Source organism: Cornus florida, unplaced genomic scaffold, assembly GCF_030987335.1.
Source record: "Cornus florida cultivar Cherokee Brave unplaced genomic scaffold, ASM3098733v1 CherokeeBrave_3.0.0_Hap2_Chr09, whole genome shotgun sequence".
NCBI lineage: Eukaryota > Viridiplantae > Streptophyta > Magnoliopsida > Cornales > Cornaceae > Cornus > Cornus florida.
Window position 1 is genome coordinate 71,324,972 of NW_026775579.1, and position 14,874 is coordinate 71,339,845.

The 14,874-nt window shown below is 31.3% G+C and overlaps 1 protein-coding gene, 1 long non-coding RNA gene and 2 pseudogenes across 3 annotated transcripts; 3 read left to right on the plus strand and 1 right to left on the minus strand.

Annotated features, from left to right (window-relative positions):
- Positions 1–199: 199 nt before the first annotated feature.
- Positions 200–5,849, minus strand: LOC132274326 (large ribosomal subunit protein uL3z). The gene is made up of 6 exons (XM_059775576.1): positions 5,749–5,849; positions 4,580–4,674; positions 3,346–3,456; positions 2,201–2,505; positions 1,260–1,669; positions 200–650 (listed from the first exon to the last, which is right to left on the minus strand). Exons 2-6 carry the CDS (start codon positions 4,662–4,664, stop codon positions 392–394), a joined length of 1,170 nt encoding a protein of 389 aa, XP_059631559.1. The 5' UTR covers positions 4,665–4,674; positions 5,749–5,849; the 3' UTR covers positions 200–391.
- Positions 5,850–6,222: 373 nt separating this feature from the next.
- LOC132274327 (uncharacterized) lies at positions 6,223–9,115 on the plus strand. Of its 2 annotated transcripts, none has more exons than XR_009470385.1 (2): positions 6,223–8,030; positions 8,879–9,115. It is a non-coding gene; the product is annotated as an uncharacterized LOC132274327 (long non-coding RNA). The 2 variants fall into 2 exon arrangements; XR_009470386.1 differs by having other exon boundaries at positions 6,223–6,664.
- A 4,293-nt stretch (positions 9,116–13,408) lies between these two features.
- On the plus strand, positions 13,409–13,545 carry LOC132275834 (U2 spliceosomal RNA; annotated as a pseudogene).
- A 530-nt stretch (positions 13,546–14,075) lies between these two features.
- On the plus strand, positions 14,076–14,191 carry LOC132275836 (U2 spliceosomal RNA; annotated as a pseudogene).
- Positions 14,192–14,874: the final 683 nt, after the last annotated feature.

Genomic DNA, 14,874 nt, shown 5'->3' on the forward strand with positions numbered 1-14,874 from the left:
CATGATCATGTGTATACACATAAACATACAAGAAAATATCCATTCGAACCACACCATGGAATGGGTAAATTGCTTCTTACCTAAATAGCATGATCGCAAGCGAGATCGCAATAAAATCCCTTTTTAAGATGATGCAGATGAAAACCATGTCACTGCCTAACAGAACAGCAAATATAAAATTAAAGAACAATATAAGATATGTGGTCCAAAATCTCCAATTTAACAAAATTGCAAAAAAACAGTTCAAGCCCTCAGCAAGTCAATCACCGGAAAAAGCAGTAACAAAATGAAAAAAGCACACAGACTAAGTTCTCAAAGAACATTTCAGAGGCATAAAACACAATCACTTAAATTGATCCGACAAAAGCCAAAATTTGAATGGTGTGTATTATTATGCCTTGAGGCGCCCATAGATCTTCTGCTTCTCTTGTGTAGTTTGGAAGCGACCATGTCCGAATTTTGAGGAGGTGTCAATGAACTTGAGTTTGATTTCCTCGAGGGCCACACGAGATGTTTGTGTTAGCAGAGACTGGCGAAGGGTGACAACCCTCTTCTTTGGCCCAACACAGCATCCTTTGATCAACAAGTAATCATCCTTCACCACACCATAGTGAGGAAAGCCACCCATGGGAGTGATGTCTTTCTCAGTCCTGATTCACAATTAATGAGAGAGAAAATGAATAATAATAATTAAAAAGTAAAAACACCAATTGGCATTATATGAACAAAGTGACTGACTTCAGAACTACACCAAATAATGGCCTTTTGACCCTTCTTTTACCTAACAAAGAACTGGACTCACTGCAGGCTCCAAAATTGGAGTGCCGAGCAGTCAAGCCACATAAAAGGAAATATTTTTTTATGATTAAGGAATAAATAGAAATCCTTGCATAATCTTGTTTCCACTTCAACTTTTTGTTTTTTTCCCACCATTAATAGATAGTGATGATGTGGTTTTGCAGTAGGGATTTAGGGGGCACTCATGCATGAGGTCTGCTGTGATAAATTGAAACAGTACAGAACAGTTAATGTAGGAGGTGACAGGATCTCAGACAACCATGCCAATTTCAGATGAAGAAACAAATAGATGCAAATCATAAAAAACAAGAAGAAATAGAAAGAGTTCAAACATCATCCATAACTTTAATGACTTGAAATCAATGCCATGAGTTCTTTAACTCCGTCTAGCATTTCGAACCACCATCCTTTCCTCTTTAAAATTAGCATAAAATTCGTGAAAACTCAGCAGAAGCACTAACCTGTCAAACTCAGTAATCGCAGTGTGAGATTCCAGCCCAGCCTTGCCGAGTTTGTATATCTTTTTGTTCATTTCAGTTCGGTGATGATATCCATTCTGTCCTGCCCTCGCGACTGTGAAAGAGACTCTAGCAGGATGCCAGGCACCAATACATGCCACCTTCCGCAGACCCCTATGAGTCTTACGGGGAAGGCGGGTGACACCCCATCGAGTGACGACACCTTCATAACCTTTACCCTTTGTCACACCAATTATGTCAATCATCTCATCCTTACCGAAAACAGCATCCACAGGAATTTGCTTCTCAAAGAAGCCGTAAGCAAAGTCCACTTTCTGAGCAATAGTACCACCATTGACCTGGATCTCCATCAAGTGTGCCTTTTTCTGCTTCAACCCCTTCATTTTCCTAATCTGTAACAAATATTATGAAGGAAAAAAAAAATTAAAAAAATAAGAACTTGTAATTGGACATTGTGTTGATTGGGAAGGATGAATGTGAATATTCAATCATTAAGTAACCATCAATGAGAAAACCACTGTCAAAATGGATAATCAAAAAAGAAACAGGAAACACACAAGATTATGTAGTGGTTGGGAAATTATGTAACCACATCAGGCAAGGGAAAAACCTTACAAATATAAAAATACCCTATTTGCCTCTAATAAAATAGATAAATCTGCTCTGCTATTAGTTACCATCAACTTCCAAATTGTAAGGATACTTCCGTCTTTCTACCGAAAGAAAAAGAAAGAACATAACCAGGATCTTGCCATACTTTCATATCATGAAACGGGTTTGAATATGAAATTAAATTAAACACCACAAATAATTCTAGGAAAAAATAACTTGGCCAAATGAGTTGAATACGTGAGGTAACAGTTCAAACAATTGAATATTAACACTAGTGTGACCCAAAACACATGACAGTTGCATATTAGTACCTGGGTGTGAGCCAAAACACGTATGACAGTTGCATATTTTTTCATCTTTTCAAGCTGTGAATGGATATCTTTCTTCCCTTCTTCAGACTCAAACTTCTTTGAGTATTTAGTAAAAGCCTTCTTCTTGGACTTGCACCAGTTCTTGTAGAACCTCCTCCTCAGGTCCTCACTAAGATGCTGAGCCCAAACAGTGTTCAAAGAACGAAGGCCACGTGGTGTCTTCACATAAGCCACCACTCCAACAATGACCATTGGAGGAGTTTCAATAATCGTAACAGCCTCGCAGGTCTCTTTCTTATGAAGCTCTATACACAAATATAATCAGATGCAACATTAATAATGAAACTTCATAGTCTAAGAATATCCAACAGTAATAGATATGCCAAGTGTGAATCTAGTAGAAGAAAATGAAACTTCTTAATTTTTTCTATCCTGGCAAATAACATGCATCCACATGCACCTCTATGGGGGGACTTGAACCCTCAAACTTCCACTTTGGAAGGCGAAGAAGTACCACTATGGAAGAAAATGAAACCTTAGGACTTCAAAAACAATGGATACACGAAACATTAAACTAGAATAGTGACATATTACACAAATATTGTGGATTCTGTATATTAAGATTAAAATAGATAGTTTTTATCATCTCTCATCATGCTAAATAATAAATCATGGCACCATAACGTTTTCAAGCCCCAAGAAAAAGACTTTGAAAAAAAACTACAGAATATATAATTCAAACGGTCATCAAAACGTGTACCATTGTAAATCAAACAAAATAAATAGATTACAAAGAAATTTGAGTTACACTGGTTCAAGGTCAATATTAGACTTGGGCAAAGAATTCAAGCATTTAACTAGTGATCATTTTTTTAACTTTGGAGTCTTACAGCATAAAAAAATAATTGTGTAGTTTTGAAATCTCCCAAAATTATAGTGAACATTTTTTCCCTTCTATTATATGATCATTCAAGCAATGCTTAATTATAAAAATAAAATTTTCCACCTATTCAATTCCAGAAACTACAGAAAAGAAGTCTTCCAAATAAACCAAATTAACCAATACAAGGTTGCAAAATTGAATGCCATGTGAGAGTTCTACAGTTGGAGTTTACCAAGTACCAATTAATCAGAAAAATTCTTACTTGATCCAGGTTTCTCCACCTCCCTGACGATATGGGTCATCCCGGCCTTATAGCCCAAAAAGGCAGTAAGTTTGCAAGGCTTGTTAGGGTCATCCTTAGGGAAAGCCTTCACTGCAGAAGTCCAAGACACCAACAAAACAAATTAATGACATTTAATTGCGTATAACTCAGTATAACTCAGTGGAACATAAAGTCATAAAAAACCAACCAATGGAGCAAATAGCCTGGAACAATCCAAAAAAATAAAAAATATTCCAAGCGCTTTTCTAATCATTGATATACTATGTGCACATGGAACAGAAGAAGTCACAACAGCATCAGTAATAAAGAGAAGACTATATAATTTAAGAATAAGTGAAAAAAATGATTTAATTGTCCCTGATTCACAAAACACCACATAAAAAAGGTAGCCATATGCATATGCCTGTCTTAGACATGCATGGTAAAATCTACACTCATTTGGTCAGTAAAGCATATGCACAAATAAGTACATAGAAGCACTTTCTTGTACCTAATATCAAGATCTAGGGAATTTGGCTTACCCAAAACCTCATCACAATGTAAAAGCATATCAATCAAGTCAAACACCCATCACAAATTCCAACTCTTGAAAGAGGATATGGGATGAGACACTCAGCCAGAAAATTTGGTAAAGAATTAAAATTGAAGGACAACATGCTAACAAAAATATGAAAAAGTAGGCATCTTAAACCATTTAGAAGAAGTCATAACAGCAGATATACACTTCTAGGAACAACAGTGACTAATAACTAGGAACTTCGAAGTATAATCTCCATGATCTAGTTTATCCAAACACCAAACAAGACCAAAATAAAAGAATCTGAAATCTGTATTTTGAATAATTCAAAAGGGGGAATTGTGAAATAAGAAATATGCTATAAATACCCGCAACTTAGTAAGTTAGAGTAACTTGAGGTATATATATGAAATTCCACCAAGTAGCCAGAGTTAAAAACATCATTTAACAATAAAAGATATATACCTTTTTTATAAACAGGTAAATCAATTGGTTCAAGAATCTAAACAGTGCAGGGACTACATTGGACAGAGATATAAAATTGCCCAAGTATATAATGATATAGTTATAGGAAGAGCCAAAGACATTTTTCATCTTCATTACAGATGGGAAAATGATTTTTTTCATCATTCGGTAAACAATAATGAACTCAAGATAAACTAAATAACTTTCATTAATGAAAACAAATCTACATACCTTTTCCTCGATGGCGAGCAGCACGCTTCCTTGGGAGAAATCCAAGAGACCCATGCCTTGGGTGCTCAAACTTCCTGTGAGACATTCTTCTCCGCCTACACCAGATGAGGGGAAAATCAGTCATGACAAATAATAAATGAATAAACAGTCCATTTATTCAAAATGGAATTGTTCCACGACATCTTATTAGCATAGCCTGAGGCATCAAGCTTCCCAACCCAGAAAATTCCAATACAAAATCATAATTAACAGTAGCAATAATGTGCAGTAGAGCCATGTCACAGATTAATATTAAATTATTACATATAAAACATTGATAATCATGACATAAATTGAATGTCTTATCTATGAATGGTGTTAGCTCATTAAGGCATGCTTAAACATAACCCTCCATTTTAAAAAATGAAAAGCTCACAAAATAGATCTTCTAAACAAACCATGCTTTGATGCAAGCAACCCCACCCACTACTAAAATATGTAAATACATACAAAAAAAAAAAAAATTATAAGTAGTACATATACACAAAATCTAAAACATTGATAATCACACAAATTAAATGTGATAATGAAGTCTTATCTATGAATGGTGTTAGCTCATTAAGGCATGTTTAGACATAACCCTCCATTTAAAAACTGAAAAACTCACAAAATAGATCTTCTAAACAAACCATGTCTTTATGCAAACAACACCATCCACTACCTCAATATGTACATATATACAAAAACTCTTTTCTTATAAGTAGTACATACATATATATATAAACAGAAGTGGTTACGTATTGACATAAAAACAAAAGTGAGCTACATTCAACATCTATGGAGTTTTAAACAGTTTTTATTTCGACCACATATATATTATATACATATGAAAATCTCCGAATCTACGTATATGTACTTTATTGCTTTCAAGGCAATTTAAATAGAGTCATGTAATTGAAAAACATCATAGTAATCAAACAAAAACAAAAATGAAGTAAATCAAGTCCTAATCTAGCGAACAAACAAATAACACTTCCATGAATCTGATGAAAACCATCAAACGGTGTTCCTAGTAAATCAAATGTCCAGCTTAATAGAAAGCATGGATTATATATATATATATATATATATAGAGATATACATACACAAATATATATACATGGAGAGACAGCGAGAGAGAAAGAAGGGACCTGCGCTTTCTGAAATGTAGGGAGATCCGCTTGCGGCGACTCACTCAACCTCCTCAGTAAGGCTGTCTAAAACCCTAGTTCCAAGGCATATATAGTGGTGGAATTTGCACGAAGCATCCCTTACTTTTCTTTAAATTGTATAACACCCCAGTAAGTCCGACCCGATAGACCACAAGCCTTAGGACCTGTTTGGGAGCATTCCTATCAAAATTCAAAAACTCGATTTTACAAATATGTAATCTTAATCCATATATTCATAATTAATTATCCTGGAGTATATTGTAGTATATAAAATTGTATTCCTGTAAAAAAATAAAAATTATACATATTAAATATAAATAAAATAAAATAATTGTATGGTATTAAATTATCACTATGTCCGGTTCAATTTTTATTTTTTAAAATGTCCGGTCTAATTTACTAAATTCTACAGAGGTTTGTTTGCGTCTAGCGGCGGTCTAGGTATCAGTACTTTGAATTAGGGCAGACGTCATCATCACATCCCAATCTCTATAAAAAGTTAAAAACCCAATCTTAAATAAGCACAGCAACCATCTCAGCAAGGGCAGGGTGTTTTTGCTTCTATGATCAAGAGTTGCGATTCTTACGACAAATTTGAGGTTTTGTTGTATAAATTCACATGTGTGTGTATATAGATAGATATATCAATATCGGTATATGTTCATACATGTTAAGTATATTGCAATTGGATCGAAAGAATGATGAAAATCTTTGTGTTAACGCAGCATCATCAATTTGGTGCGGTGAGCGGCACATTCCACACGAGATTTCTGACTTTCTTCTCTAAACTTCTAAATCAAATTACTTTTTATTTTTTCTCTGGTTTTGCTTGAATTTTAGGGAGTGGTTGGTGGACAATTTTGACTGTTTGGTTGATGAAGAAGCGTAGGAAAAGGTAATGAAATCAACAATTTGATAGATGTTCATTCACAGCTTACGTTTAGGGGAAAGAACATAAGAACGCGAAATTTATTTACAGAGAATTTAAGATCTAAGATTTCACTTTTCCTTTCTCCTGTTTTTTTTTTTTCGGTTCTCCTGTTTTCTCAGCTCCCAAACAGGGGGTAAGAAATTAGTGTTTTGTCCACCCTGAACAGTCTAGCTAAACTAGGAATCAATTTGCTGTGGGTGTTTTCTCTTGATTAAAAAAAATAATAATAAAAATAAAAATAAAAAATAGGCATAAAGAAAAAGAAGCTTTGTAGTTAATCTATTACTCCTATTATTCATGGCAGATTTCATTGAGAAATATATTAGCCTTTGCCTTCATAGCAAGCCCTAACGGCCAACTCAGTCTGATTGTGTTTGGTAATCGAGTGAGAACAGAAAGGAATGATTTGTAATTCCTCTTCTTTTGGGAATTCTAGGGGTGGCCTTTTATAAAAATAGAAAAATTTATAACTCTAAAGATAGTTTTCAATAATTCAAAAAATATGAAGGCCTTGCTTCTTTTAAGGAATTCAAAAAATATAAAGGTTTGGCTTGTTACAAACATAACCAAATTGGAGAATAAAAAATTATTTTTATAATTACAAACTAAATATACCACTACTTTCTTTGATATCTTGATTCAATAAGTGAAGATCAATGCCTAGACACAAAGTGAGTGTTTTTGTCGAAGAAAAAAAAAAAAAAAAATCAATAAGTAAAGCACTAAAGTGTATATTTTTGAGTCCCAATATCACAATATAAGAGAACTGAATATTCACCAATTTTCGGAGTTACTTAACCATTGAAGCCATTGATCTTTACCATTGAGGTCATTGATGTGTTTGTAATGGTTGTGTTTCTCTTTTATATATATGTGTGTGTGTGTGTAATTATGGTGTGCTTATATATATAGAGAGAGAGACAAAAAAAACAAAACAGAGAAAAGCAAAAGAGAAAAAAAAAAAAAAAAAAACAAAACAAAACAAAAAAAAATAAATAAATAAAATAAAAATAGGTGGAAACAAGTGATATTATATCAATTGTGAAGGCTTTATAGCCATTACCATCGGCAGACTCTCATTTCTCACGGCCAACTCTCTCTCTCACTAGATTCCTTTTCTTCTTTTCTTTTTTTTTTTTACACCTTCAAATCTTGATTTCTCTTTCATCTTTTGGTAATTTTGAGTGCCGTTTGCGACAAAACGGAGAGCACGGCGAGCTATACACATTTGTACCAAAAATTTCAGCTTTTGGCCATTTTAGGGAGTCCGAAAATTGAGACCCATTTTGAGAGTTTGAGGTGAAAATTGGGGGTTTTGGCTTAAATTGAGGTAGGGGTATTTAATCCACAATCTCTTAGATTTTGGTGAATTATTTTTCATAATTTATGTTTAATTTGTGTTTTAATTTGTGTTATTTTCATATTTGTTATATGTTGTATATGAGATGTGTATATATACATGTTAGTTGTTATGTGATAAAGGACCATGTTAAATTTCATGTCTATATGCTGAATTTTATTATTTTGAAGCATGATGTAAATTCCTAGAATATTCCTATGAGACATGTCTATTGTAAATATTTGACTTGTAAGAAATAAAAATTTCTTTATTGGTATGTCATTGAAATGCACAATACATATATGCATTCATTGGGAAAAAATGAGAAAAATTGATTTGAAAGAAATGAAATGAATTTTGGGAAAGAATTTTGAAAATGATTTTTGTGCAAAACCCGGCCGCTTAGGAGTTGTTTAGGAACTGCGGTGTTAGTGAGGCCAAGAGGGGATTAGGGAGACCGCCCTAGTGCGGTTAAGTTACCTGGGCCCCAAATGATGCCATGGAGTTGTCATGGTTCAGGGACAGTAGCCAATCCTCCTCTCGTGCCGCTATGGAGTTGCCATGGGATGGGTTCACTAACGATTTGAAAATAATAATGGAAATGGTTTTGGAAAAATGGGGAGTGACATTACATGACACGGCATCTCAGTGCATGGCATATTTATTTGTGGTATTGAATTAATGATGTGGTATCGTAGTTATACTTTTACTCCCGGCATGGTATGATCCCAATTTCCTTATTCCTATTCATTGTGTAGATTCACGGGGTCTCAAGAGGTGTGTCTTAGGCACTACCTACTGAGCAACTTTGCTCACCCCTATTATTTTACATTTTTCAGGGCTCTGAAAAGAAGTGGCGGATGATAATCCCCCGCAAGCTTGAAGAAGATTAGGAGTTGTATTTTGTTATCTTTTGTACCTAAGCCCATTTTTTTTGTATTGTCTCAAACTATGTAAAAGAGTATTTATTTTTGCAAATCATGGCCCTGTAGCATAACTAAGATACTTGATTATTTTTATTGTACACTGAGACCATGTAAATGTTTAAGTTGAAGGGGATGACGATGATGTGCTAATTTGGGAAGGTTGATGATGTTGTGGTATTGGGGAATGCATTATATTTCTTTGGTATTGTGTGTTGGGGCGGTTGGATAGGTCTTGAAAGACCGTTGTTTTTTTTTCGTTTGAACAGGTTGTTGTAGCACCATTTTTAGTGGAGATCATGCCGAAATTTTTTTAAAATTTTTATTATTTTCGGTATTTAGTTTAGGGTCGTTACAGTGTTGTTACTTGTTTAGTATGTAATTCACTTTTTGGTTTTTGTTGAGAGAAGTATACTTTTTACGTGACATTTCAGATATAACAAATATTAAATTAAGTTATAAAATAATTAACATTATTTTTATAAATAATTAATTAAATATACAATTATATTTTTAATTAAATATGCAAAATAAAATAATAAATAATAAATAAAGAATCTGAGCTGAGACTAGTATTGAATACTATCTCATAAACTCATGGATACGGGGAACCTCTATGTAGTACTCTCTAACTCAAAAATGCTAAATTTGGTGCAATCCGATCCAAATGGTTCGGACCAATCTTAATATGACTCGATGAAATTGAATTAGGGTTTAAGTAGCTCAGACCACTTGACCTGTGGCTTGAACTCATTTGGAGATCGTTGTGGTATATATATATCTATATCTATACTATTATTAAATGTGCAAAGAGTTACAATATTTCAGTATTTATTTATTAATAAAAAAAAAGAGTTTTTATAAACAAAAAATTACCTAAAAATTATTTAAAGAGTTTAATTCAAATTATAAATTACCTAATAAAATTTATAAAAATTAATTTAAAAAGTTTAATTCAAATTACAAATTACCTAATAAATTCATTTTTCTTGTCTCACATTGGTTTTAAATAAAAAGGATTACATGGAAGCCTTTTATAAAATTATCGACCTAAAGAAATAATAATTACACATTTCTCGACCTTTTAGCTAAGATCAAGTGTACCATTAAATTTTTTTGGTCGGTCTTTTGGCTAAGATCAAGTGTAGTACTACTTTATCGGCCTTTTGGCTAACCTTTCTCGGTCTTTTGGCTAAGATCGTGCTAAGATCAAGTGTATTACTACTTTCTCGGCCTTTTGGCTAACCTTTCTCGACTTTTTGACTAACATCAAGTGAAGTACTAATTTTTTTTGGGTCGGCCTTTTGGCAAACCTTTTTCGACCTTTTAGCTAATATCAAGAGTAGTACTACTTTCTCGGCCTTATTATTACCTAATAAAATTCAAATAAAATATAAAAATTATTACCTAATAAAATTCAAATAAAATATTTATTAAAACTCTAACAAGAAATACATTTCAAATTATAGAAACTATAAAAATTATTACCTAATAAAATTCAAATTAAATATTTATTAAAACTCTAACACAAAACTCTAAAAATTATTCTAACACAAATTACCTATTTATCTATTTATTATGAGTTTTTTAATAAAATAAAATCTAATTTGACAAGTATTATTAATACAAAAATTATTTATTAATTGATATAAAAAAGAGTTTCAGTCTTTCAGTATTTATTTATTAATATAAAAAAAGAGTTTTTATAAACAAAAAATTAGCTAAAAATTATTTAAAGAGTTTAATTCAAATTACAAATTACCTAATACAATTTATAAAAATTAATTTAAAGAGTTTAATTCAAATTACAAATTATCTAATAAAATTCATTTTTTTTTTTTTTTTTGTCCCACATTAGTTTTAAGTAAAAAGGATTACATGAAAGCCTCTTATAAAAATATAGACCTAAAGAAATAATAATCATACATTTCTTGGCCTTTTGCTAAAGATCAAGTGTAGTACTAAATTTTTTTGGGTCGGCCTTTTGGCTAACCTTTCTTAGTTTTTTTGGTTAAGATTAAGTATAGTACTACTTTCTCGGCCTTTTGGCTAAGATCAAGTGTAATACTACTTTCTTGGCCTTTTAGCTAACCTTTCTCACCCTTTTGGCTATGTCATTTTTCAAAAATAGGCCGGCTAAGGACCACAAATACTTCATATATGTAAACACTTCAAACACGTGGCAATAGAAACTTTAAAATCATGACAATACAGGTCCTCATTGAACAGCGGTGACACGAGCATTCTCTAAGCAATTCAATTAATCCAAAGTCCAAAAAATGATGTTAATCTCAGAAAAATATAACAAATGAAATTAAAGAAATTAAGAACTACAAAAATTAAAATAAAGTTAAAAGAAAATGTTATGAAACGTATTAAAATGCTTAGATGAACTATCATAGACAAGGAACATAACAGCTATAGTTATAAGTCTCGCTAGAAGTTAGCAGATATTCCAAAAAATAGAGAAGCATTAAAAGTAATAATAAAAACAGACAATAACGAAAGAATACAAGTCACCATCTTAATGCCATCTGGATGGGTGTAGTAAGGCAGGATGTAAACACATCAGCAGGAAAATCAGCACTCTGAGGAAGAGTATTATGTGCCTCGCAGGCTGCAAGCAGAATGCAATCTCTTGTGGATGGTCCAGAGGAGCTAGATGCTAAGATAAAGTGTAGTACTACTTTCTCGGCCTTATTATTACCTGTTAAAATTCAAATAAAATATAAAAATTATTATCCAATAAAATTCAAATAAAATATTTATTAAAACTCTAACATAAAAATCTAAAAATTATTCTAACACAAATTACCTATTTATCTATTTATTATGAATTTTTTAATAAAATGAAATCTAATTTGGTAAGGATTATTAATATAAAAATTATTTATTAATTGATATAAAAAGAGGTTTTAAAAAAGTTTCTATAAAACTCTAACATAAATTACCTATTTATCTATTTATTAAGAGTTTTTTAATCAAAGAAAATCTAATTAGACAAGAATTATTAATATAAAAAATATTTATTAATTGATATAAAAAGAGATTTTAAAAGAGTTTCTATTAAACTCTAACACAAAATATATTTTAACTCTAACACAAATTATAGAAACTCTAAAAATTATTACCTAATAAAATTCAAATAAAATATTTATTAAAACTCTAACACGAAATACATTTCAAATTATAGAAACTCTAAAAATAATTACCTACTAAAATTCAAATAAAATATAAAATTTTGTTACCTAATAAAATTCAAATAAAATATTTATTAAAACCCTAATACGAAATATATTTCAAATTACCTAATAAAATTCATAAATTTTAATTTAAACAGCATAAAAATTAATTAAAAGAGTTTAATTCAAATTACAAATTACCTTATAAAATTCATTTTTCTTATCCCACATCAGTTTGAGTTATAAATAATTAAATAGAAACCTCTTATAAAACTATAGACCTAAAGAAATAATAATAACACCTTTTTCGGCCTTTTGGCTAACCTTTCTTAACCTTTTGGCTAAGATCAAGTGTAGTCTTACTTTCTCGGCCTTTTGGATAACCTTTCAAATTATTTAAAGAGTCTAATTCAAATTACAAATTACTTAATAAAATTCATAAAAATTAATTTAAAGAGTTTAATTCAAATTAAAAATTACCTAATAAAATTCATTTTTTTTGTCCCAGTATTTCAGTATTTATTTATTAATATAAAAAAAGTGTTTTTATAAACAAAAATTTACCTAAAAATTATTTAAAGAGTTTAATTCAAATTACAAATTACCTAATAAATTTCATTTTTCTTGTCCCAGGTTAGTTTTAAGTAAAAAGGATTATATGGAAGCCTCCTATAAAACTATAGACCTAAAGAAATAATAATCACACTTTTCTCGACCTTTTAGCTAACCTTTCTTGGCCTTTTGGCTAAGATCAAGTGTAGCACTAAATTTTTTCTTGGCCTTTTGGCTAAGATCAAGTGTAGTACTAAATTTTTGTGGATCGACCTTTTAGCTAACCTTTGTTGGTCTTTTGGCTAAGATCAAGTGTAGTACTACTTTCTCGGCCTTTTGGCTAAGATCAAGTATAGTACTACTTTCTCGGCCTTTTAACTAAGATCAAGTGAAGTACTAATTTTTTTTGGACCGGCCTTTTGGCTAAGATCAAGTGTAGTACTACTTTTTCGGCGTTAGTATTTCAGTATTTATTTATTAATATAAAAAAAAATATCTAAAAATTATTTAACGAGTCTAATTCAAATTACAAATTACCTAATAAAATTCATAAAAATTAATTTAAAGATTTTAATTCAAATTACAAATTACCTAATAAAATTTATTTTTCTTATCCCACATTAGTTTTGAGTTATAAAGGATTATATAAAAACCTCTTATAAAACTATAGACCTAAAGAAATATTAATCACACATTTCTCGGCCTTTTGGCTAACCTTTCTTGGCCTTTTGGCTAAGATCAAGTGTAGTACTAAATTTTTTGGATCTGGTCAACTAGAGTAGCTTACTACTTTAGTGATCCTATCATTTCCTTGGTGTTGCACTACTACCCAGTTTTGGTGCACCCTCCAAATCAAAATGTACCTAATAAAATTCATTTTTTCTTGTCCCACATTGGTTTTGAGTTATAAAGGATTACATGGAAGCCTCTTATAAAATTATAGACCTAAAGAAATATTAGTCACACCTTTCTCAGCCTTTTGGCTAACCTTTTTCGGCATTTTGGCTAAGATCAAGCGTAGTACTAAATTTTACCTTTCTCGGCCTTTTGGCTAACCTTTCTTGGCCTTTCGGCTAAGATCAAGTGGAGTACTAAATTTTTTTACTATAGAAAAAAAGTTTTTATAAAAAAAAATTACCTAAAAATTGTTTAAAGAGTTTAATTCAAATTACAAATTACCTAATAAAATTCTTAAAAATTTATTTAAAGTGTTTAATTCAAATTACAAATTATCAATATATTTCAAATTATAGAAACTCTAAAAATTATTACCTAATAAAATTCAAATAAAATATTTATTAAAACTCTAACACGAAATATATTTCAAATTATATATAATACTAAAGAAATATTAATCACACATTTCTCACCTTTTGGTTAACCTTTCTCGGCCTTTTGGCTAAGATCAAGTGTAGTTTTAAATTTTTTTAGGTCCGGTTAGTGATACTAGCATCTCTTTGGTGTTGCACTACTACCAAGTTTTGGTGCACCCCTCAAATCAAAGTATATCTAATAAAATTCATTTTTCTTATCCCACATCGGTTTTAAGTTATAAATGATTACATGAAAGTCTCTTATAAAACTATAGATCTAAATAAATAATAAGCACACCTTTCTCGCCTTTTTGGCTAACATTTCTCGAACTTTTGGCTAAGATCAAGTGAAGTACTAAATTTTTTTGGGTCGGCCTTTTGATTAACCTTTATCGGTCTTTTGGCTAAGATAAAGTGTAGTATTACTTTCTCGGCCTTTTGGCTAACCTTTCTCAGCTTTTTGGCTAAGATAAAGTGTAGTGCTACTTTCTCGGCCTTTTGGCTAATATCAAGTTCATAGTTTGCAACATTTCAAAGCAAAGTTCAATAGCAGAGCTAATGCATAAAACAAGTGTCATTATTTGGGATGAAGCACCAATGGCTAAACGTTATGCAATTGAGGTAGTTGACAGGACTCTTTAAGATATCCTCAGTACCACGAAACCTTTTGGAGGAAAAATAACAGTCTTTGGTGGAGACTTTCGACAAGTATTGCCTATTGTACCTCGAGGGACTCGAGCTGAAACAATCGGAGTAAGTTTGGTGGAATCTTACTTATGGAAGAAGATAAAAAAGATACAGCTGAAACAGAACATGAGAGCAATTAATATTTATTATGATTGTAATTACTTTATAGTTTTGGATT